The 26,129-nt window shown below is 37.9% G+C and overlaps 2 protein-coding genes across 13 annotated transcripts in view; both read right to left on the bottom strand.

Annotated features, from left to right (window-relative positions):
• The window catches only part of LOC309553369 (protocadherin gamma-C5-like), a 764,755-nt gene that overhangs the window by 308,372 nt on the left and 430,254 nt on the right, over positions 1 to 26,129 (bottom strand). For 2 of the 12 annotated variants that reach the window (XM_082254530.1, XM_082254488.1), the window contains exon 1: positions 9,497 to 11,959. The exons of the other annotated variants lie outside the window; for them this stretch is intronic. In XM_082254530.1, the coding sequence (XP_082110656.1) occupies positions 9,497 to 11,944 (2,448 nt within the window). In that variant the 5' untranslated portion in view covers positions 11,945 to 11,959. Of the gene's footprint in view, positions 1 to 9,496; positions 11,960 to 26,129 lie in introns of those variants that run through there. 12 annotated transcript variants of the gene reach the window in all.
• LOC309554615 (protocadherin gamma-C5-like) lies at positions 2,187 to 4,850 on the bottom strand (the record flags this gene model as incomplete). The annotated part of the gene is made up of 1 exon (XM_082256335.1): positions 2,187 to 4,850. Exon 1 carries the CDS (start codon positions 4,689 to 4,691, stop codon positions 2,187 to 2,189), a length of 2,505 nt encoding a protein of 834 aa, XP_082112461.1. The 5' UTR covers positions 4,692 to 4,850.

Genomic DNA, 26,129 nt, shown 5'->3' with positions numbered 1-26,129 from the left:
GGTGAGTTTTCCACCATAGGGAGAGGGATCCACGAGGTGCGGTGACGGTTCACTTACCAGTCTGTTTAGCCACATCCACCTTCCCTTTGGCTATCTTCCCACCTGGTGCTTCTTTTGGACAGTCGTTTATCATTTATTTATATGGGCTCCATAATTGATTGCTTTTTACCATGTTCTATGTAATGTGTGATTTACCAATGTCAGCGCTGCTTTTTGTTTGACATTCCTATGAATGACAGCATTTTTTACGCTTTATATTACCTTGTTCATATCAGCAGCTCTATTTTATTTTTGAATATTTTTATTCTTCCACGGTGCAGGGGGGAGACTTTTAATTATAGTTTGTAATATTAGTTTCTCTCATATATATTTGCATATTAACCACAACAATAATAAGTAGAGTTCCACAAAACCCAACAGCACATGATAAGCAGCTCAGTTTCCATAAAATAGACCAAAAAATAGCTGCAAACATAACATTGCTTTAAAAGAATCATGTAAACCACTAGTATAATTTGACATGTTCTAACAGACTTTACCTTTTCACTAAATAGCAAGAGATTTTTTTATCATTTACCTGTTACTGTATTTTAAAAAATTGAGCTTTTTTTTTAATGGAGCACCCTTGTCCTAAACAAGGCTGCTAATAAATTTAGTTGTGCTAGGTGGTACCTAGCCTGGCAAAAATGTAGTCTTTGTGATCAAATGGGTTTCCTCCTGAGGCCTAGTTTAGCTGTGGTTTCTTTCTTTTCTCAATAGGTTGCACTTTCACCTTTGGCATTAATATGATGAATTACAGTGAATCCAGGTTATGAATATGCATACTTTTCTCGGTCAATCAGTAGGAGTTTCTTTGGCCGCTGACAATGCTGGGAGAAGGTATTTATTTGGAGGAAGTCAGGTGATCTGGGTCCTTTCCATCCAATGTGGTCCTGGTGGGTGTATGAGGAACAGCTTCTGCCAGTAACCATGTGCTCAAGGTTCTGCAAGGAAAAGCCTGCTCACTACCTGGAGGCAATGCTGAGAGGGATGGAGGAAGTACCAGAGTTGACTCTTCATGAGCCGGGGACTATGAAGTGGCTGGGAAAACTTCAAGAGAGAACTCATCTAAGGAATTTTCATATGATGCTGTAAGTTGAGTTTTGTTGCTATAGGAGACAGCTTATGCTACAAGTACAGATTGCTGGTTCCAGCTTAAAGGCTCTTTTTCTTTACTGCTGTCTATTTTTTTCTAACTTTTTGTCTAAGGAGTCTGCCAGTCTGCTAGTCTGCTACTGTTTTTGACTAAGGTTGTCCTGTGTCCAACCCATCTCTCCCCCATTTTTTCCTGTTGTGAAAAAAAAAAACTTCTCTTTGCTCAAGCATAAAAGTGACTGGCGCCCATTTTTCTATCTTGCACAACACCCACCATGCCTAGAAACCTGCACCCTATGGAGGAATGTTGACCCTCCCTGTCTCTGATGGTCACTACCAGGACCATGGAGGCTGGGGGGGGGGGTGGGCTACATTAATAGGATAATCTTTTTTATTCTAAAAACACTTATAACTTTTTATTTAACAAGGTTATACTGTATATTTCAGGAACATCTTCATTTACCTAAAATCATAGCTAGATCACAATTCCAACAAAATACACAGAATGTCCCATTTGCCCTACTGCAGTTAGAGAGATTGATTTAACCTTTTGCATTTGAGGCAGAATATCTATATAAAACTGCTTTCAACATGCATAGTACCATTCTTATAAGTGCTTTTCTGTGTGATGCCCTTTTTTAAGACTTTAGCTCCATTTTATAGTGAGCACATATTCCCTACAAAAGAAGGGCACTGCCTATTAGACATGCTGCCTGTGGTTTATATACACTTTACAGCCTTACATATAGACAACACATGTTAAAACACACTCAAACACACATTGACAATACCCTTAAATGCATAGAAAAAAGGCACATGTGTTATGTACCACAGTGTAACTATAGCCTAATAAAACACAAGGCTATAAAAACAGCCAAATATGTAATTTACATACAATTAGGCTCACTAATAAATTTACAAAATTAGTGCTACAACTGCATATTCGACAAGTCTACTACAGATGCCTAGTAGGATATAGCATAGAAAATGTTACTAAGAATTTTTAAGCACAGATTACACCAAATGCATGATTACCCCACTAGTTGCCAAATTTAAAACCTTCCATAAGTTGTGTTTGATAAAATAGTGTACAGGCTTACAGAATAACTCACCTTGGTTGGATCATTCGGGCAACTTGTATCGGAACAGTTATCAATGTCTTTAACTAGTTCCCGTAACTGGGGAAAATCCAGAGACTGCAGAAAAGCAGAATCCCGCTGTTGTGGGGCTGGGGGCACATTCGTTTGGTAACATTGTCCTTGTCCTCCTGGAACCATCCTGACCTCCATGTATTTTAGGGTTCCATCAGTGTTCAGGAAAAGAGCTGGCTGATACTGATCCATATATGATTTAGATTCAGATCCACTAAGATAACAGCAGCTGCTGCTATTACGATAACTTTCCTTTCTCAAACATTTTACCAGTAAAATAATGAAAGTCACAAGGGAAACTAAACTGATTGCCACAAGAGAAACAATTAAATATAAAGTCATATCTGATGGTGGTTTTGAGTTTCTGTGGAAATCTCCAGATTTCGGTCTTTCCACTACAACCTCATCTGCTATACTGACAACTACAGTGACAGTAGTAGATAATGGGGGATCCCCATGATCACTGATGGAAATGACAACTTGCTGCTCTGTATTTTCTATCTCCTGAAATCCTTGTACAATCCTGACTTCTCCTGAATGTTTAGACACTTGGAAAAGTGCAGATCTGCCAGGTTCAATAAGGTTAAAGGCCAACCAGGCATTGTGACCAGAGTCCAGATCCACTGCAGTCAGTTTTGTCACCAGATATCCAGCACTTGTAGATTTTGGGACCATCTGTTGAACAACAAGATCCTCAGAGTGTTCCGGATACAGCAGGGTGGGGGAGTTGTCATTTGTATCCAATATGAATATAAAGACAGGAACAGTAGAAAATAACTTTGGAAATCCAGAATCCTCTACTTTAACTGTGATTTGTAGAGTCTGAATGTGCTCATAGTCAAAGGAACGCTGAGCATATATATCACCAGTATTAGAATTAATATAAACAAAAGAGGATACAGATGATCCATCTATCTGGGTCTCCACTATAGAGTAAACCAGATCAGAGTTAACCCCCTCATCCGCATCAGTAGCAGACACTGTACACAGAAGAGTCCCCGGGGAACTATTTTCCTTTATAAAAGCATTGTAAGTAGACTGTATAAACATTGGAGCATTATCATTAACATCAGAAACCCTGAGAATAGCAGTCATTTTACTGGATAGAGGTGGAGACCCTAAATCAGAAGCTGTCAGCTCTATAGTGTATTGGGGTATTTTTTCTCTATCCAAAATCTCATCAGTGATCAGTAAGTAATGGTCTTTATTTATTCTAATTTTAAATGGAATATTGGCAGATAATTCCAATTGTATCTCTCCATTTTTCCCTGAATCCTTGTCTACCACATTGATAAATCCCACAGCAGTTCCCACAGGAGCATTTTCTGCAATCTCATTTGCCATAGAAGCAAAAGAAATCTCAGGATAATTGTCATTTACATCTTCTATTTCTATATGAACCACACAGTCACCTTCCCGTTTAGGAAGTCCTTTGTCGACTGCTTTGATAGACAATTCATAAAAGTTCACTTTTTCAAAATCTACAGATCCATTAATATAAATCTGACCATTCTGTTGGTTCAGTGCAAATTTTTCTGTAGCAGCTTCTGATGTATGCTCCTCAATATAATATAGGATTTGACCATTTGCTCCCTCATCAAGATCTGTTGCATTTAAAGTTAATATAACTGTATGTAGAGGTATATTTTCCTTTAGATTGATCTTATACACTGACTGATCAAAGACTGGCCGATTATCATTAATATCTAGCACTGTTATTGTGATATGACAGGATCCTGATCTAGCCGGTTCTCCTCCATCTATAGCAGTTAGAATAAGATTGTGTTCTTGTTTCTCCTCCCTATCTAACACCTTCTCTAATATCAGCTGAGGGATGAGAGTGCCATCCTTACGATTCTTTACAGACAATGAGAAATAAGGATTTGTGTTCAATATGTACTGGCTTACACTATTAACACCAATATCTAAATCCTTAGCAATATCCAAAGTAAATCTATCACCAGGACTTGTCCAGTACTCAGTAACTTCTATAATGCGATTATTAGCAATAAATGTGGGAGAATTATCATTAATGTCCTGAATCTCTATGTTTAGGCTGAAAAGCTCTAAAGGATTTTCAGCAACCACCTCTAAGCGTAGCACGCAGCTCACAATGGATCCACACAGGATCTCTCTATCAATCCTATCATTAATAGTCAAGTCTCCATTTTCCTTATTTACAGTAAAATATTTTTGGTATTTCTCAGATGAAAAATGTAATCTGCGCCGAGCAATCTCTGCACGTTTTATGCCCAGATCCTGAGCTACATTTCCTACCCATGTCCCTGGATCAGACTCCTCCACAATAGAATAACGAAGCTGCCCAGAGACCCAGCCCCAGCTACAAAGGAGAAGGGAGAAAGCTACTTGCCATTTCCAAAACCGACAGCAGTCTCTGATGTCCATATCTTACAATATTTTCTTGATATTTGCTGTATCATATATCCTTTATAATCCACACTGCCTGCTGTTTATAAATGCAAAGGTGTTTTTGTAGAATAAATAATCCATCTGTAGCAAAAACATCCTCAGGATCCCTAACGAAGCAGCTCTTTGTGTGTGAGAGAAGAGATGGGAGGGTGAATCACTGAGCCAGGGGGAGGAGAGTGCAGGGCTAGGTTGAGGAGATATATTTCTGTAGCTAAATATAATGTGTAGATGACAAGTCTGCCCTCCTGTGGCCTTACAAATAACTGCAAGCTCTTGTAACACACAGGAGTTATCATGTTTTAACAGAAAATATGGCCATTTTTTTCCCAAAAGTCAGTTTTTCTTTTTTTTAACATATTTTTGCTGAGCAATAATGTATATAATATGATCATTGCAAATATTTAACATTTGCTAAATAAAATTTATGTAGTAAACTTGGTTGATTTAAACTCATTCATTGATACAAGTCTATTATTAATGCTACTTCATTTAGGCTATGGTTTAGATTTGAAAGCAGTTTTCATGTTTTGGTTTCCAGGTTCCTTCACGCCTGGTCATTCTTTCTGTTAAGTCACTAGAAGTTTATGCTGGTATGCAAATTTCTACCTAGCACTTTTGCATTATAAAAAACTGTCAAGGGTGAGTATACACGATGCATTTTATAAAAGAAAGATCCTAAAGGCAGGCAGAAACAAACTCCCTAACACATATCATAAGTAATAATGCTTTTAATTTTGACCCAAACAGTAAATTGGTGAACAAAAAGTACCATATCAACTATATTATTGCAAAGCAAAATTAAAAAATGTATTAGAACATTGTGTACCACATGGAAGAGGGTTTTTTTTGCCCAGGACAGGCAAATACATCCAATTTATTTTTTATAAATGCAGGCTAAATATAAAGGAAAGACTTTGACTAGAAATAGTAGGAAGGACTTTTTTTTCTAAAAACGTGCTATATAAAAGAGCAAATAAGAATCAAGTCAAAGAAGGTACAGGAGTTTCTTTACCCTTTTGCATTTTAGACAGAATAGGCTATATAAAACTGCATGTAAATATATATAGTAATTAACATGTTATGAAAACAGTACAATTTTTAAGTGCTTTTCTGTGGTTCCCCTTTTGAAATTCTGTTTTAGCTGTCGTTTTTAGTAAGCACATCCTTCCCAGAAAGAAATGGCACTGCTAGTTCCATACACTTTAAAGCTTCACATAAAAAAAGAAGTGCCCCAAGAAATGACATATCGAACACTCACACACTTTTTTTTAGTTTTTGTTATTTCAAACATGGAGGCTCTGCATCATGAGGTTTCCCCAGGGCAGTTTGCATGCAGTTACAGACTGCCTAGGAGCACCCACTACTCCACACTGACATCCAAACATCAAGGCATTTTTATATTTGCATAGTTTCCCTCAAGAGGGAGCCTGCTGCTTGCACCAGGGCTAAAGCCTCTATTGATTAGCCATGATTTACTTTAATTGGACTGGGTCTTAAAAAGGCATGTCATGAAACAGAAAGGTTTTATTTACAAATTTCATTAGCATATTAATAAGGGGGGGAATGAGGAACCAGGGAGGGTAAATACAGCATGAAGAGTTATAGGGGAATAACTGAAGGAATCTCTGAAGCAACAAAATGGTATAGCAGAGGACAGAGAAAAAAAAAACCAAAAAAAAAAACCAAAAAAAAAAAAAACCAAAAAAAAAAACCAAAAAAAAAAACCTCACATTTGTTGATAATAACAACAATTGGCATCGATAAAACAGACGGTGAGCGCTTTCTGACCCTATTGTGCCCCAGGTGGTCCATCCCGACTGCGGACCCTCTGACTGTAGTCTTGCATGGTATACGTGGCTCGAGGGTGAAGACTGACCCTAAATCTCTATTATACCATTATAGTCAGATCTGGGAGGTTGTACTGGACAGACTGAACTGCCCCCCCCTATACATGACTATACCCCCTTATGGCACAATACAGTTCTCCAGGAGTTCTGTTCGCTCCCTGACCCTTCGACCTGGAGTGGTAGAGGTATTTATTTTCTGCATCATATACTGACAGCAGGTACTCTGAGAACGTTTAGTTACCTGAGAGAGAGCTTCTCACTACCTAGCCACATGTTTTATAGATACCTGCAGGTCAAACATGCAAATCAAGCTCAATTTGCTAATAACCTGTCCCATATTGAGGCTGTCCCAGTCTTGGAACTGATTAAGAGCACTGACCCCAGGCATCTGATCTCCATGTTCTATACAGAGTTTCACTCGCCCTCTTCCACCACAATTGCTTACGCCCTTAAAGCTCACTGGGAGCATGATGTCTGGGAAATGGAGGATGAGGAGTGGGGTGAGGCGCTCAAGACATGCCAGAAAGTATCCCCTAGATTATCTGACCGACCTACCTAGGTTTTCATAATTCACCGATCCTACCTCACGCCACACAGGCTGGCGAGATACCGGACTGGCTTCGACTCTAGTTGCCCGATGTGTCGTATTGAGTCCGGTACCTTTTTCCATCTGATTTGGAGTTGTCCCCAACTCCAGGGATTTTGGCAACAGATAGTCACTTTTCTCCATGATAAAATGGGATCGCCCCTTCAGCTGGCCCCCAAGCAATGTCTTCTCGGTATATATCCGGACGAAGACATGGATACCTTTTTAACAATATTCTTGCAGGAGACACTATTCATTGCAAGGAAACTGATTGTCAGAAGGTGGATACGGGAACACCCACCTGACTTTAACATGTGGATACAGTAGGTCAATAATGTTATCCCCTTTCATAGGCTTTTATATAAGCACAGGGGGTGTCCCCTTAAATTTAACAAAATTTGGGATAGATGGATACAGAGCCCAGATACATGTGTTTAGGAATGTTAGTATGTTAAGTTATGAGCAATCTTTACCTAAGATTACTGACCCACGGCATCGTTTGTATTGTTTACTACCCATGACTCTGTTGAACCTTGCTCAGCTGCGATTTTGCTGTACTTGCACAGTCCTCTTTAATATTATTTTTGTTGTATTATGTTGAAACTTCAATAAACATTACTGTTTAAAAAAAAAAATAACAACAATTGGCAACTCACATTTGATAAGAAGTAAAGCGCCTGTCATATGAACTTCATCCACTAGGGGCTGTCATCCTAACCACAACAGCACATAGCAGAAGTAATCCAGTACAGAAACTTTATATATATATTTTTAGCAGAGACCCAGAGAGAATAAAATGGCAGTTGTTGCAATATTTTATGTCACACTGTATTTGCACAGCGGTCTTTCAAGCGCAATTTTTTGGGAAAAAATAAATTTTAATAATTTAAAAAAACAAAAACAAAACAGTAAAGTTGGATTAGTTTTTTTGTATAATATGAAAGATGATGTTTTATCTAATAAATACGCACCTTTCACTTTAAAATCGCACTCGCTGGAATGGCGACAAACAACGGTACTTAAAAATCTCCATAGGCAACATTTTTAAAATGTTTACAGGTTACCTGTTTAGAGTTACAGAGGTCTTGTTCTAGAATTATTGCTCTCCTTCTATCGATTGGGATGATCACTCACATGTGTGGTTTGAACACTGTTTTCATATGCGGACGCGACTTACGTATGCATGCGCTTCTGCACGTGAGCTCGGAGGGATGGGGCGCTTTTTTTTTCTTATTTATTTTACTTTTTATTTTTTATTTTTACACTGTCCCTTTAATTTTTTTTTTTTTTTGGATCACATTTATTCCTATTACAAGGAATTTAAACGGGCTAGCTACCATAAACCTGGTATTTAACATCAAAGTAATATGGTATTTTTACTGTTAGGAGGTTGGCAAGTGGTTAAAAACACTACTTATTAGTCCATGAAGTACAGTGATGTTTTCCTCACAGCCAACATTTTCCTTATGCTTTTGTTGTACCACGCTGCCAGCTTGAATCGATCAGGAAGTGATAAATACTTCCAGACTTTCAAAGCAACCCCCACCCCGCCCATTCACGATAATGCGCCTTCAGATCTCATGTTAATGCACATTTAGATTTCACAGGCCATTTTAAATATACTAGTTGATGATCAATGGCAGCATCAGTTCACAAAATTAAGCTATGGCAATTGGTTAGCAAGCAATAGCATTAAAGAAACAACGTGGGCATGAAATCTTGCCATACTTCAGCAACCTCTTAATACTTCTGAACTTACTGCCTGCAGCCTTCTGGGATGTGTGATGTGCATATCCCAGGAGGCTGTGGGTGATTCAAGGATAGTTTACTCCTACCTGGGTGAAAAAAAGTAGGAGGATGAATCCAACCAAAACAACTATATTCGAAAACACAAAAAATGAAAATTGGATATGATTGTGCATGAGAGAGGGGAAAGGAAGGGAATGGCAGAAAGTGCAGTTACTGGTGAATAGTCCTCATTAAGCTTTACATGCTTGTTAAAAAGGCATTTGTTTTATGTACCAGAGTATAAGTGGATACTAATAGAACACAAAACTAAAACAGGCAAATATTTTACATACATATATATATATATATATATATATATATATATATATATATATATATATACATTGAAGTTTTCAAATACATTGACAAAACCAGTGCTCTGGGCAAAAAAAAACCTTCACCAAATATTTCACAGGACATAGTCTAGAATGTTATTAAAGAAATTTGTTAGCATTGACTGCACCAATTACATGATCATCCACATGTCAAACCTAAAAACTTTGAAATCAAATGTTAAAAAATTAGGAGATGAGGAGCTGCTGGTTTAGGGAACAACTCACCTTGTTTGGATCATTCAAACAGCTTGTATCCGAACAGGTATCACTGTCTTTAACTAGATCCCGTAACTGGGGAAAATCCAAAGCCTGCAGAAAAGCTGAATCCCGCTGTTGTGGGGCTGGGGGCACATTCGTTTGAAAATATTGTCCTTGTCCCCCTGGAGGAACCATCCTGACCTCCATGTATTTTAGGGTTCCATCTGTGTTCAGGAAAAGAGCCGGCTGATACTGATCCATGTATGATTTTGATTCAGATCCACTAACATCACAGCAACTGCTGCTATAACCATAACTTTCCTTTCTCAGACATTTCACTAACAATATAATGAATGTTACAAGGGAAACCAAACTGATAGCCACAAGAGAAACAATTAAATATAAAGTCATATCTGATGGTGGTTTGGAATTTCTGAGGAAATCTCCAGATTTGGGTCTTTCTATGACAACATCATCTGCTATATTTACAAGTACAGTGACAGTAGTAGATAATGGGGGATCCCCATGATCACTGATAGAGATGATAAGTTGTTGCTCTGCACTTTCTATCTCCTGAAATCCTTGTTGAGTCCTAACCTCTCCTGTATGTTTAGACACCTGAAATTGTGAAAAACTGTCAGAGCCAATGAGGTTAAAGGCCAACCAGGCATTGTGACCAGAGTCCAGATCCACTGCAGTCAGTTTTGTCACCAGATATCCAGCACTTGCAGATTTTGGGATCCTCTGTTGGACAATGAGATCCTCAGAGTGCTCCGGATACAACAGGGTAGGGGAGTTGTCATTTGTATCCAATACGAATATAAAGACAGGGACAGTAGAAAATAACTTTGGAGATCCAGAATCCTCTACTTTTATGGTGATTTGTAGAGTCTGAATGTGCTCATAGTCAAAGGAACGCTGAGCATATATATCCCCAGTTTTAGAATTGATATAAACAAAAGAGGATACAGAGGATCCATCTATCTGGGTCTCCACTATAGAGTAAACCAGCTCAGAGTTAACCCCCTCATCTGCATCAGTAGCAGACACAGTGCATAGAAGAGTCCCAGGGTCACTGCCTTCCATTATAAAAGCATTATAAGTAGACTGTAAAGATGTTGGTGCATTATCATTAACATCAGAAACCCTGAGAATAACAGTCGTCTTATTGGACAGAACTGGAGATCCTAAATCATAAGCTATCAGCACTATAGTGTATTGGGATTTTTTTTCTCTATCCAAAATCCCATCGGTGACCAATGAGTAATGGTCTTTAGTAGTTCTGATTTTAAATGGAATATTGGGAGATAATTGTAATTGTATCTCTCCATTTTTCCCAGAATCCTTGTCTACCACATGAATAAATCCCACAGCAGTTCCCACAGGAGCATTTTCTGGAATTTCATTTGCCATAGAAGCAAAAGAAATCTCAGGATAATTGTCATTTACATCTTCTACTTCAATATGAACCAGGCAGTCACCTTCAAGTTTAGGAAGTCCCTTGTCAACTGCTTTGATTGACAATTCATAAAAATGTACTTCTTCAAAATCTACAGATCCATTAATATAAATCTGACCATTCTGTTCATTCAGAGCAAATCTTCCTCTAGCAGATTCTGATGTGTGTTTGTCAACATAATATAGGATTTCACTATTGGCCCCTTCATCAAGATCTGAAGCATTTAAAGTTAATATAATGGTATTTAAAGGGGGATTTTCCCTTAGATTGATCTTATACACTGACTGATTAAAGACTGGTCGATTATCATTAATATCTAGCACTGTTATTGTGATATAACAGGATCCTGATCTAGCCGGTTCTCCGCCATCTATAGCAGTAAGAATAAGATTGTGTTCTTGTTTCTCCTCCCTATCCAACACCTTCTCTAATATCAACTGAGGGATGAGAGTGCCATCCTTACGATTCTTTACAGACAATGAGAAATAAGGATTTGTGTTCAATATGTACTGATTAACACCATTAACACCAACATCCAAATCCTTAGCAATATCCAAAGTAAACCAGTCACCAGGACTTGCAATCAACTCTGTAATCTCAATAATGTTTTTATTAGTTAAAAATGTGGGGGAGTTATCATTAATATCCTGAATTTCTATGTCTAACCTGAAATGCTCTAAAGGATTTTCAGCAATCACCTCTAAACGCAGCACACAGTTCACAATGGAGCCACACAGGATCTCTCTATCAATCCTATCATTAATAGTCAAGCGTCCATTTTCCTTATTTACAGTAAAATATTTTTGGTATTTCTCAGATGATAAATGTAATCTGCGCTGAGCAATCTCTGCACGTTTTATGCCCAGATCCTGAGCTACATTTCCTACCCATGTCCCTGGATCAGACTCCTCCACAATAGAATAACGAAGCTGCCCAGAGACCCAGCCCCAGCTACAAAGGAGAAGGGAGAAAGCTACTTGCCATTTCCAGCACAGACAGCAGTCTCTGATGTCCATATCTTACAATGTGTCCTTGGTATTTTCTGTATCATAGATCCTTTATAATCCACAGTGGCTCTTGTTTTTTAAATTCATACGTGTTTTATAGCAAAAATAATCCATCTGTCGAAAAAACATCCTCAGGATCCCTGACGAAGCAGTTCTTTGTGTGTGACAGAAGAGATGGGAGGGTGAATCACTGAGCCAGGGGGAGGAGAGTGCAGGGCTAGGTTGAGCAGATATATTGCTGAAGCTAAATAAAATGTGTGGATGACAAGTCTGCCCTCCTGTGGCCTTTAAAAATAACTGCAATCTAATATATTACACACATGAATTATCATGTTTTGATAGAGCTATTTGGTTTTTTTGTTTTTTTTTAAAGGCAGGATTGTTTTGCTTTTTTTCAACACCTATCTTTGCTGAGCAATAATTTATATATTATGATCATAACAAATATAAAACATTTGCTAAGCTAAGCTTTTGCTAAGGTGTAAACTGTGTGGTTTTGAACCCCCTTCAATACCAGTCACGTTTAACCACTTCCTGACCAGGCCAATTTTCAGCTTTCAGCACTGTCACACTCTGAATAGCAATTGAGCAGTCATCCAACATTGTTCCCAAACCACATTTTTATCATTTTGTTCACACAACTAGAGCTTTCTTTTGGTGGTATTTAATAACCACTGAGTTTTTATTTTTAAAACTTGTGAGAAAAAAAGGCAAATAAATAATTGTTCTTCATACATTTAGGCCAAAATGTATTCTACTACATTTCTTTGGTGAAATAAAGTAACCCAAATCAGTGCATATTGTTTAGTCTGTAGGAAAGTTATATAGTCCACAAAATATATCTGAAAATTGATAAATTCTTGATGCCTGAAAATCTCAGGACAGTACAAATATCCATATTTTTTGGAAGGTAGACAGTCCATGGTATTTAGTAAGTGGCATGGCGAGTTTTTGGAAGTTGTAATTTTTTGTTTCCTACTTTTTTGGAAAATTAAGAATGCAGTTTTTGATTTTTACATACTCTTACCAGTGCAGTACAGTGTCATTATATAACTGATGTGGCGGTGATCAGGGACACTGACTGGTGACACCTGTCAGTATTTTTTATTACATTTTCTTTTTTTTTTACTTACTGTGACCAGAGCAATATAATGTTACCATAGTAACATTGTACTACTCTGGGGAAGTAATCTGGATTTTTGTTTTTTTTACACATTGTAATTGCTTATTACAGTGAATTTCAATGCTGTAGGCACGCATTTTAATGAATGAAAATCAATGAATTCAATTTGTTTTGTTGTGGTTAGCTGTGATTGGCCATGGCTAATCACATGGTACAGATGGGGTGTAATTGGCCCTGTTTGTATCATGTAAACACATGGACTAATTCAAGGGTAGGGGATACTGCGCTTCTGGGATGTTATTGATACATCTACTATAAATATGCTCAAGTTAGGGTGTGTAAAACTGTGAATAAGGCAAAATAAATACGTGTTCAATCGGTTAAAAGATAAAATATAAATAAATCAAGTGAAAAAAATGTCCGTCCTTCAATCACATATGTGCAAACAGTGTATCACATTGAAAAATCAATCAAGGTGCTAAAAATACAGATACTCTAAAAACTCTAGATAAAGTGAAGAAATATATATATAAATAAATAAAGATATGCAACACCGCTTAAAGTGCCTAAGATACAATAGGTGACAGGTAAAGTGTTGGGTGCATCCACTGGTGCGTAAATAAATATATTGAATAGCTAAAGTGTCCTCTGTGCTCCAAACAATTAGGGAAATTTTGGGTAAAAAGTCCAAGAATTGTGTATCCAGGTGGGAAAATTTCAAAGGTGATACTCCTTCACCTAACTCCGTGCTTAAGGTGGTGGGGTGCTTCTCCTAAACCCCTCTATGTGTGCTAGCCGCTCACCTCAAGGTCTAAGAATATAGGCCTTAACCGATATCCAGGGGGCTCCTCTCCAATCCTGCTCTGCTTCCCAATAGGGCCTGTTGTATGGGCTGCTAAGGGTGGGTCGGCTCCCTATCCCTCTCCTGGTCCCCAGCGGTCCCCAGCGGATCTCAAATTAAAGAGGCTCGAGATGCAAGAGTGCAAGTATTGTCACAAATAAAGGTGCTTTATTCACATCAAGTTAAAAACTCACATTTGCCAAGAGAGTATTGCGCAAGGAAAGTATTCCGAGTGGGATCGCGGTCCTCACTTCCGCGTGTGTGCGTCCCTACGCGTTACGCCACTTCCGCATCACATGGCTTCTTTAGGGATTCTAATGGACTAATCACAGCTAGCAACTCAATTGTACACAATAGATGGCATGAAAGGAAGCCATCCATTGTATACGACTGTCATGTGATCTGCTGTGACTGGTCACAGCGGTCACATGGTGCCGGCATCGAGCCAGTACACTGATCAGTCACTGATCAGTCTAATGGACACAGCCAGTGACAGATCACGCCACTGTACGGTCCCGCAGCTGCACGAGTTGCGCCTTCCGAGAGGATGTTGTAAGACGCCCACTCAGAAGGAGAAATGTCCCAATTCTGTCAATCTGCTATAGGCAGGGCTGGAAGGTGTTAATCAATAATAGTCTATCATTATTATTGCTACATTAAGGCCATGGTTTTGTTTTGGGAGTTTTCATACAATTTGTACCTGCATATCATTGCTGTTGTGTAAGTTACTATTGTTTTTATTAAATTATTATTTTACATACTACACCATGGAGATGCCTTATTTGTTTTACATGAGTGGATTACCACATGTCATGGAGTGAATCCTTTCAACAGGATTGCCTCATCTGAACGTGCTGGTATCTTATGTTTGGGGTGAGCGGTCATTGCACTTGATGGTGGATAGTGGTTGCTGGAGCTTCATATTGGTGACACCCCCATCACTGGATAACTATATTCGTGATATATGGCCTTCTGAATATCAATTTTTTCACACTTTCTCACACGTTTATTCACATTATGTATATGGTTTTTTGGACATATTTTCATATTTTCTTGCTGAATTTTTATCTATGTGATCCTCATTTATACACGTGGGATCTCTTATTCACTTTGCTATTATAGTTTTATGTACTCTATTCAATTTGTATATATAATTATTATCTTGCTTCACGTTGATTTGATGCAATTAATATGAGTTGATGTTTTTTCACATTTATCTACATACACTTTTAGGATTATTTATGTTCTTATGTTCTTACACTGTTTATTCTAGTAAACTTAAGACTAAGTTTACATTTTGTGCTCTCTCAGATCATATTAATTATGCCTTTACCATGACCACACCTCTTTGTGTTGTACATAGTTCTCTTTAAACCTATAAGAAATAAATATATAAAGTCTGGAAATAAATGAATATTCAAAAATTCCTAGTTAGGAAAACATGGAAATCAGGCACTGAACACTGACAGGGAAAAAAAGGGCTAACCTGCCTTCCCCAAAAATGCTACCATAGGTCAGGGACTGTATGGCATTTCCAAAATCTGAGTCTTGTAAACAGAAACATAGCGTACAGTCCCACAACATCCAACAATACATGAGAAGGGAAGATGCAACATTCCCATCAAACCTTGCAAACCAAGGAAGGGCTACAATATCAACAACAGGGATCGTTTTGCAAGTATGATGTAACTACCAATGTAATCTGAAATGTGCTAATGAACTTTACATTGTCCACTAAACAGATTGTGATTTTTTTTTTCATTATCTACTAGTGTACTTAAAAATCGAACTTTTTTTGAATAACATCTCAATTTTTTAAAAATGTTTAAAACTAGTCATTCAGCAAGTTTTATATATTTTACAAACACAGTCAAATAACTTATATGCTGAACTATGGAAAAATAAATCAGTAAAGTGGTAATGCAGTAAAAGAGTCATTTTTGTCCAGGGTACTATTAAATATGTTTGTACTTACCTTTCTAGAACTTAAGGATTGTGTTTGATAATATTTAAATACGTATGATACCTACATCCCAATGTGTTCAAAATGGGATTTGGACCAAAATCCATATAGAGAACATGGTATATGAGGGCTAAAAATGGGGGGACTTTAATGGTATAGTATCACAATAGGGTAACACCAAATATTTAAAAGAGTACAAAATCTTTATTAATTATTACATATTCCATACACTAAAAATGTACATACAAAACATACAATAAAATAGCAATGGAAGAAACAAAAGATATAACTATTCTGTTTAGTACATTCTACCAGGTGGACCAACATGGCTGACACCTAGATCTTTGCCCAACATGTTTCCCTGCAGGGAGAACCGAGGTAATGGTCTGAACAAGGTGTATACAGCGGCACCTATTATATCTATATACAGCTGAATCTAGTTGGTGAATTCCCCTTTGAAAGTAATATTGTCTATTTTGTATGGGACGCAGTAAATAATCAACGCTTATACCCTGCTAGATTTAAGTGGCTTTACACATTCAGTGTAAGCATAATTGGAGTATTATTTTGGAAGCCATACTTACCGAGCTCCTATCAATACCCTACACAGACCAACTCCCTGTTCAGCATATTGTGTAGGTTCACATGTGTTAATGATTAGATAACACAGGATTAGCTCAATTACTATCTGTCCCTGAAGAAGCTTATAGCGAAACATGTTGGGCATGGATTTAGGTGTCAGCCATGTTGGTCCACCTGGTAGAATGTACTAAAGAGAATAGTTATATCTTTTGTTTCTTCCATTACTATTTTATTGTATGTTTTGTATGTACATTTTTAGTGTATGGAATATGTAATAATTAATAAAGATTTTGTACTCTTTTAAATATTTGGTGTTACACTCTTGTGATAAGATACCATTAAAGCCCCCCCCCCCCATTTTTAGCCCTCATATACCATGTCCTCTATATGGATTTTGGTCCAAATCCCATTTTGTACTTACCTTCTCCCTCACTCCCACAGGCTTTTTCCTCTCTGTGCCTCTTCTTTTACTCTTTAGAGTTTTACATGAAAAAGAAGTGCCCCTAGAAATGACATGGGAAACTCACATGCTCACTGATTTAAATGCACACTGTGAGCTTCTCATAGTTTACATTAGAAGCTACAGCTAGTCAGATGATAGTCATCCTCGTTTTCTGGCTTAATGACATCCAGCATTATCTAACCCTTTCCTCCCTTGCATTACTGTCCCTGACCCATCCCAATGCATTTCTATATTTGCATAATTCCTCCCAAAAGCATCCCATTAATTACATCAGGGATGAGGGTGCTTTTGAGAGAAGTACTGAGGCAGACTGCTGTTGTTTTCAGAAAGCTATGTACAGCACTGTACAGCCCCTTTTGCTATAATCTGCCTAAATTGCAATGGGTCTTAAAAAAGCATGTCATAAAAACAGAAAGTTTAGTTTTAAAATATGTCATTACAATGTTGATAAGGGGCAAAGGAGGAAGCAGACCAGACAAAATATGAGAAGACTAAACATCAAGAGGACCTACCACCTATATGTAAAATTTTGAATTCAGCCACTGCAATACATGTTAATTAACCACTTGCCGTTCTTTTTTTGTTTATAGTGCAAAAAATAAAAGTCGCACAGGTGATCAAATCCCACCAAAAGAAAGTTCTATGTGTGGGAAAAAAGGACATCAATTTTTTTTTTGGTACAGTGTCACAGGACCGCGCAATTTTCCGTTATAATAACACAGTGCCGAATCGCAAAAAATGGCCTGGTCATTAAGGGGGCAAATCCTTCGGGTCCAGAACTGGTTAATTATAATTAAAATAACACTACTTTTTAGTCAATGAAATCCAGCAATGTCTCCCTTGCAGCCAACATTGGACCCAGGATCATCAGGAGTTGTCAGTTACTACCTGGCTTTTACAACGGACCTCTGATTATGTGCCACTAGATCTCATGCATGCTAATGCATGTTGAGATTTTGCTGGCCATCAATTTATTCACTGGTTGCTTGTTGACACCAGTGTGTCAACTAAACAAGCCATAGCACTAAAGAAACAATGTAGGCATGAAATTCAGCAAAACTTCCGCAATCTCACAAGACTTCTAAACATACTGCCTGCAGCCTTCTTGGATGTACAATGTGCATATCCCAAGAGGTTGTGGGTGACCCAAGGCTATGCCACTCTCACCTGGGTGAAAAAAACAAGGAAGTGGGAGGGTGAATTCAGCTAAAACAGCTATGTACAAAAACCCAAATTAGAAAAATTAGATGTGATTGTGTAAGAAAGAGGGGGAAGAAAGGGAATGACAGAATATGTATTATTATTAACAGTCCTTTTGAAGGTTTACATGCATATTAAAAAGACATTTGTTAAGAAGAACTAAGAAACTAAAATTAAAAGCAGGTAAATATATAATATATACAATTTAGCGTACTAATACATTGACAAAATCAGTGCTTAGAATATGATTAACCACATGTGTTAGCATAGACTGTACCAAATGCATGTTTGCCCAGCCGTCAAATCTAAAATCTTCCATGTCATGTTGAAAAGTTAGAATATAAGAGACTGTAGGTTTTCAGAATAACTCACCTTGTTTGCATCATTCAAACAGCTTGTATCTGAGCAGGTATCACTGTCTTTAACTAGTTCCCGTAACTGGGGAAAATCAAGAGCCTGAAGAAAAGCTGAATCCCGCTGCTGAGAGGCTGGGGGCAAATTTGTTTGATAACATTGTCCTTGTCCCCCTGGTGGAACCATCCTGACCTCCATATATTTTAGGGTTCCATCTGTGTTCAGGAAAAGAGCTGGCTGACACTGATCCATGTATGATTTAGATTCAGATCCATAAAGATAACAGCAACTGCTGTAACCATAACTGTCCTTCCGCAGACATTTCACAAGTAATATGAAGAAAGTCACAAGGGAAACTAAACTGATAGCCACAAGAGAAACAATTAGATATAAAGTCATATCTGATGGTGGTTTGGAATTTCTGAGGAAATCTCCAGGTTTGGGTCTTTCTACTAAAACATCATCTGCTATACTTACAAGTACAGTGACAGTAGTAGATAATGCGGGATCCCCATGGTCATTGACAGAAATGATAAGCTGCTGTTCAGTATTTTCGGTTTCCTGAAAACCTCGTAGAGTCCTGACCTCTCCTGTATGTTTAGACACTTGGAATAGAGAAGAACTGCCAGGGTCAATGAGGTTAAAGGCCAACCAGGCATTGTGACCAGAGTCCAGATCAACTACAGTAAGTTTTGTCACTAGATAATTAGCACTTGTAGATTTTGGGATCCTTTCTTGGACAATGAGATCCTCAGAGTGTTCCGGATACAGCAGGGTGGGGGAGTTGTCATTTGCATCCAATATGAATATAAAGACAGGGACAGTAGAAAATAACTTTGGAGATCCAGAATCTTCTACTTTCACTGTTATTTGTAGGGTTTGAATGTGCTCATAGTCAAAGGAACGCTGAGCATATATATCACCATTATTAGAATTGATGTAAACAAAAGAGGATACAGAGGATCCATCTATCTGAGTATCCACTATAGCATAAACCAGCTCAGAGTTAACCCCCTCATCTGCATCAGTAGCAGACACAGTGCATAGAAGAGTCCCCGGGACAGTGTTTTCCTTTATAAAAGCATTATAAGTAGACTGTAAAAATATTGGTGCATTATCATTAACATCAGAAACCCTGAGAATAACAGTTGTCTTGCTAGACAAAACTGGAGATCCTAAATCAGAAGATGTCAGTTCTATAGAGTATTGGGATATTTTTTCTCTATCCAAAATTCCATCAGTGACCAATGAATAACGATTTTTTATAGATCTGATTTTAAATGGAATATTGGGCGTTACATCCAATTGTATCTCTCCATTTTTTCCAGAATCCTTGTCTACCACAATAATAAATCCTACAGCAGTTCCCACAGGAGCATTTTCTGAAATCTCATTTGCCATAGAAGCAAATGAAATCTCAGGATAATTGTCATTTACATCTTCTACTTCTATATGAACCACACAGTCACCTTCCAGTTTAGGAATTCCTTTGTCCACTGCTTTGATAGAAAATTCATAAAAATTTACTTCTTCAAAATCTACAGATCCATTAATATAAATCTGACCGTTCCGTTCGTTCAGAGCAAATTTTTCTCTAGCAGATTCTGATGTGTGTTCATCAACATAATACAGGATTTCACCATTTGCTCCCTCATCAAGATCTGAAGCATTTAAAGTTAATATAACTGTATTTAAAGAGAGATTTTCCCTTAGATTGATCTTATACACTGGTCGATCAAAGACTGGCCGATTATCATTAATATCTAACACTGTTATTGTGATATAACAGGATCCTGATCTAGCCGGTTCTCCACCATCTATAGCAGTAAGAATAAGATTGTGTTCTTGTTTCTCCTCCCTATCTAACACCTTCTCTAATATCAGCTGAGGGATGAGAGTGCCATCCTTACGATTCTTTACAGACAATGAGAAATAAGGATTTGTATTTAATATGTACTGACTAACACCATTAACACCAACATCCAAATCCTTAGCAATATCTAATGTAAACTTATCACCAGGACTTTCAATTAACTCTGTAATCTCAATATTGCGTTTATTAGATAAAAATATTGGGGCATTATCATTGATATCCTGAATCTCTATGTCTAAACTGAAAGACTCTAAAGGGTTTTCAGCAACTACCTCTAGACTCAGCACACAATGTACACTGGATCCACACAGACTATCTCTATCAATCCTGTCATTAATAGTCAGCCCTCCATTTTCCTTATTTATAGCAAAATATTTTTGGTATTTCTCAGATGATAAATGTAATCTGCGCTGTGCAATCTCTGCACGTTTTATGCCCAGATCCTGAGCTACATTTCCTACCCATGTCCCTGGATCAGACTCCTCCACAATAGAATAACGAAGCTGCCCAGAGACCCAGCCCCAGCTACAAAGGAGAAGGGAGAAAGCTACTTGCCATTTCCAAAACAGACAGAAGCCTCTGATGTCCATATCTTACAATGGTCCCTTAAGATTTGTTGTACCATAGATCCTTTGTAATCCAAAATGTATGTTCCCTATAAATTCATACTGATATAATTGCTAAAATATTCCAGCATATCCAAAGCATCCATAGAATCGTCAACAAAGCAGCTCTTTGTGTGAGAGAGGAGATGGGAGGGTGAATCACTGAGCCAGGGGGAGGAGAATAGGAGAGTGCAGAAATAACTTGAGCAGATATATTGCAGAAGCTAAATTAAATGTACAGACGACAAGTCTGCCCTCCTGTGGTCATCAGATGTAACTACAATCCTTCCAGACAAGTCATACAAATATTTTACAGGTAACAATTATAAGTACAGAAGAGAAAGTTTTTAGAAATGCTCTTTTTTCCAATATGTTTAGAAAGTACTTATGCATTACAAAGAATGTATATTTGCTAAACAGATGTATACAAATGCCTATATAAGCTTTAAATCTTTATTTCATAACTGTGTATTTGTGAGAGAAATATTTTTTTTTAAATATGAACCTTCCTAAAATGTGTAGAACAATATATTATAATATAATACAGTAACATAATATAGTGTCCTTGACTGGAAAAAAATCAAGACTAAATGAAGACTATACACTTAAACCAATCCAAAACCATTTTGGTTCATATTTAGTAAAGAGAGTTTTGATTATTTACTATGGGCTGCAATATTATTAATGCATAAACAATTTCCATAATATCTTTTAATAATTTCATATAAACAAAACTTTTATTTCTGAATACTAAGTAGTCACACACAATTTGTTTCAAACAGGAATTATTTGATTTATTATTTATTTAAATTATTTAAAAACAGGTTTAATGAGAACAAAGATGCAAACACTAAATAGGCTACACGCAAATAACTAAACTTAGCTATGCCAAAACTATACAATTCTGACTCTGCGGTAGGTACTAGGTCTGCTAAAAGCATTGGCACTGAATTGGCTAAAGAATCACAGTATACAAACTTAGTGTGGCCCTTTATTAACCACTTAAGACCAAAAGGTTTTGCCCCCTTGATGACCAGACCATTTTTTGCAATTTGGCACTGCGTTACTTTAACTGACAATTGCGCAGTCGTGCGATGCTGTACCCTCATAAAATTGTCCCTTTTTTCCCAGAAATAGAGCTTGCTTTTGGTGGTATTTGATTACATGTGTGATTTTTATTTGTTGCGCTATAAACAAAAAAAGAGCGACAATTCTGAAAAAAAAAAAAACAATATTTTTCACTTTCTGCTATATAACATTCACAAAAAAAAAGTAAAAATCTAATTTTTTCATCCTTTTAGGCCAGTTTGTATTCTGCTACATATTTTTGGTAAAAAAAAAAATCCCAATAAACGTTTGGTTCAAAAGTTATCGCGTCTACAAATTAGGGGAAAGATTTATGTAATTTTTATTCATTTATTTTTTATTAGTAATGGTGGCAATCTGCGATTTTTTAGCATGACTGCGACATTGCGGTGGACGGATCGAACTCCTACCTGACATTTTTGACACTTTTAGGGGGAACAGTGACATTACTGTAGTAATCAGTGCTAACAATATGCACTGTTACTGTAATAATTACACTGGCAGGGAAGGGGGTTAACCCAGGGGCGATCAAGGGATTAATTGTGAGCCTAGGGGAGTGTTTTATAACTGTATGGGGGAGGAACTTGTGGAATCAACAAAGAGACCTGAGATCCTAAATAGGAGGATCACAGGCGCTCTGTGTTCATTCCAGAGAGAACAGCAGTCTGCTGTGTTTACAACAGCAGACCATCGTTCTCTCTCGACGGGGAGAGATCGTGGGTGCCCAGCGGCAATCGTGGTCGCTGGGCCTGTGAATCGGCTTCCCTGCTGCCTAATGGGGGCAGGTGCACGGCCCCCAGAAGCGCTGCAGCGAATTGCCGTACAGGTACGGCCAGTCGCACAGCCGAGCCAGCCTACCACAGTATATCTGCAGCGGGCGGGTAAAGTAGAACTAAAGTTTTTTCATTTTGGATAGAGTAAGGGGGGGGGGAGCACAACCCCTGTCAGGTTTTTTTTTTTTAACCATCTGTGGATGGTTAAAAAAAACTGGAGATATATTTCCCTTCACTTCCTGTGCCATAGCCAAAACAGGAAATGAGAGGAAATCCTTGCAAAGTGAGTTAATCTCCAGGCCGTCACCAGGGTCACTAGAACTAGTGTCCCCATTGGAAGATTTCCCCTTTAATACTGTTCTGGTGCCAACCCTAAATTTGGGATTTGCTTTACTTTTACTTTTGATGATAACAGTAAACAGGACAAATAGAGAGGGCAATCTCAGGGGCACCGACAGCAAAAAGACCTGACAGGTGTTCTAATCTCTCTCCACTCAATCCAAAACTAAAATAAACTGTTTTTCCTTTTGTTATACTTTAACTGTTATTATTTTATACCATACAACACTTGCCAAACAGGAACATTTGCTTTCAGAAATGTAACTGTCCAACAGGGCCCTGGGCAAGCTCATTCCAGACTGTGATATAAGTAAACTTCATTTTGCTTTTTCTCATGTCAACCAGAAGCCTTCATGCATGGCCCCATGTGAAGAAGTTTTACCATAACACCATCTCTTGCTTTGCTATATTGACAGCAAAGCAATAATCCTGACCAAATCTTCACTTTGTGTTTGCTGAGACCTCTTCCATGAAGCTGCCTTCATACTTTTCGTTGTGCATTGCAGAGTGCATGGTAACACACATGTAGCTGTGAATGGGCCCATATAGCTTCTCTTTCACATAAAACTCAGATATGAACCAGTCTCAAAGTAAATGTTTTTCTTTAAATTAATTTTTATGCATGATAATGAACAAATGTGAATAGGTTATCTCCAAACATACATGGTTGAATATCAACCATGTCTGGGCACATTTCCTCTATGCACATAAACCCCAAGACTTTACACCAAGGCCCAACATTTATTCCCTAGGAAATGCTGGTGTTCTAGGTTTCAGGTATCTCCACAATCTGAGCCTTGCATCACCAGGAATAAATAGTCAATATCTCCAATCTTAATAGTATTTTTACAAATCAAGTGTTTTTTTTCTACTGTAGGCCTCATTTACCCAGGATATATACATTTTCAGCCTGTGTGAGGGCTGTGTTTACACTCAGAAAGAACTGGCCTTCTAGCGTGGAAACAGCTAATGCTCCAAATGTGACATCTGTGCAGTTTTGGATGCACAGAACCAAACTCACCCTGAGTGTATCTGGGGACCTGCGCCCACACCCACATGGATCTCACATTGATAGCAGTGGCTGTGTCCATGCAACCACTGTGTTCCAATCGACAACAATAGGGTTTCCTGCATGGGGATGCATGGAACACTTGAAAACATGGCCCTCATAAGAGGCATGAATTTATGCACCCCCTCTGAATGAGGCTTTACTGTCTCAAATCTGGTGTATATTCCTTGTCAGGGCTGCCAGTCAGTCAAAGTTTCTGCTCACTGGTTTCCAATGTGTTCTGTGTTTGGGGTTATTTATCTATTGCTGTTACACTTGTATGTTTTAAATAACCAAATCTTACCTGCATTGGCTTAAAGCGGTATTAAACCCAAAACCAAATATTCAATATATTTCAATTTACCAATCATTAGCTGTAGTGGCTGTAATAATTTCAGGGTTTTTTCTCCTCTGGTTTCCCCTGCTGATCTGGCCAGTAATAAACCTCCTGTATTAGAGTGCCTCCTCTCTGGATAAAGGTGCACAGTGGCACCTTTGGACAGCAGCATTGTCAGTCTGGGGGGAGGGGAGGGGATGTTAGATAGACAAGCATATTTAAAAACAGTAACAATTTGAAGCCATGGTTTGGATTTGGCGTCTAATCCTATCTGTTTGTGTAACCTGTTTTTCCAGGTTATGACACTCTGTCTGTTCTGCTGCCTGCCTGTGGTTGTCCAGCTAGGCAATCCTTTCGGTCTTGTTGCCTATGTACCTTCAGAAAGAAGTGCAGTTGCTTCTGTTCCCTGCATCTATCAGCTGCCTGGATGCTATACTCATATTTGTCTGTCCAGATCCTATACTTGCTCTCATGTGTGTGTATTCACATTTTGTTCTTCTCTGACTTGGATTTCCCACTATGTTTCTGCTAACATGTCCCTTCATCACAGCAGCTCCCAAACCCCAGTAATATGTACATCAGTTGCCGACTACATGAAAAAAAAGATATACAGGGACTACAATGTCCAGCCATGTGAAACAGGAAACCCTTACACCAGCTACAGTACTAAAAAATATTAGGTGAACAAGTGAACTGTCTACTTGCCCTTTATTAAATCAACTCCATTGTCTTCAATGGCAAAGCCTTCATCAATCTTTTTTTGTGTGTGTGTGTGTGTTTTTTTTTTTTTTTTTTTAAATCATGCATTTTGCAGTTCAGCTACAATATTCAGCAACCACATTTTCCTAAACAATTGTGTCTATAGGTCAATCAAACTACATGGAGCATATTTATCAAGCAATTAATGCGAAATTTCACCACATCCACTCTAGGTGTATCTTCATGGTGGATGTGCAATTAAATTGCTTAAGATGTTTCAAACACTAACACAAACATGTAAAAAAATGTATTAAGTACAGAATTGTAAGACATTTTTAAAATTTGAAATATGAAACATAAAATGTATAATCAAATGAAAAAACGTTAACCTACCATATTTTGGATTAAACAAAAAGGAGATTAAAGGTGTTAGATTTAAACTACAACTCACCTTGGCTGGATCACTCAAACAGCCTGTATCTGAGGAGGTATCATTGTCTTTAATTAATTCCTGTAACTGGGGAAAATCCAGAGTCTGAAAAAAAGCTGAATCCCGCTGTTGAGGGGCAGGGGGCATATTCGTTTGATAACATTGTCCTTGTCCTCCTGGAGGAACCATCCTGACCTCCATGTATTTTAGGGTTCCATCCGTGTTCAAGAAAAGAGCCGGCTGATAATGATCCATGTATGACTTGGACTCAGATCCACTAAGATAACAGCAACTGCTGCTGTAACCATAACTTTCTTTTCGCAGACATCTCACTAGCAATATAATAAATGTCACAAGGGAAACTAAACTGATAGCTACAAGAGAAACAATTAAATATAAAGTCATATCTGATGATGCTTTAGGATGTGTAAATAAATCACCAGATTTTGGTCTCTCTACCACAACATCATCTGCTATA

The sequence above is a fragment of the Pelophylax lessonae genome (genome assembly GCF_965119305.1).
Source record: "Pelophylax lessonae genome assembly, chromosome: 4".
Lineage (NCBI taxonomy): Eukaryota > Metazoa > Chordata > Amphibia > Anura > Ranidae > Pelophylax > Pelophylax lessonae.
The sequence above is the reverse complement of the archived record's forward strand: the minus strand, read 5'-3'. Positions and strand labels throughout refer to the sequence as shown.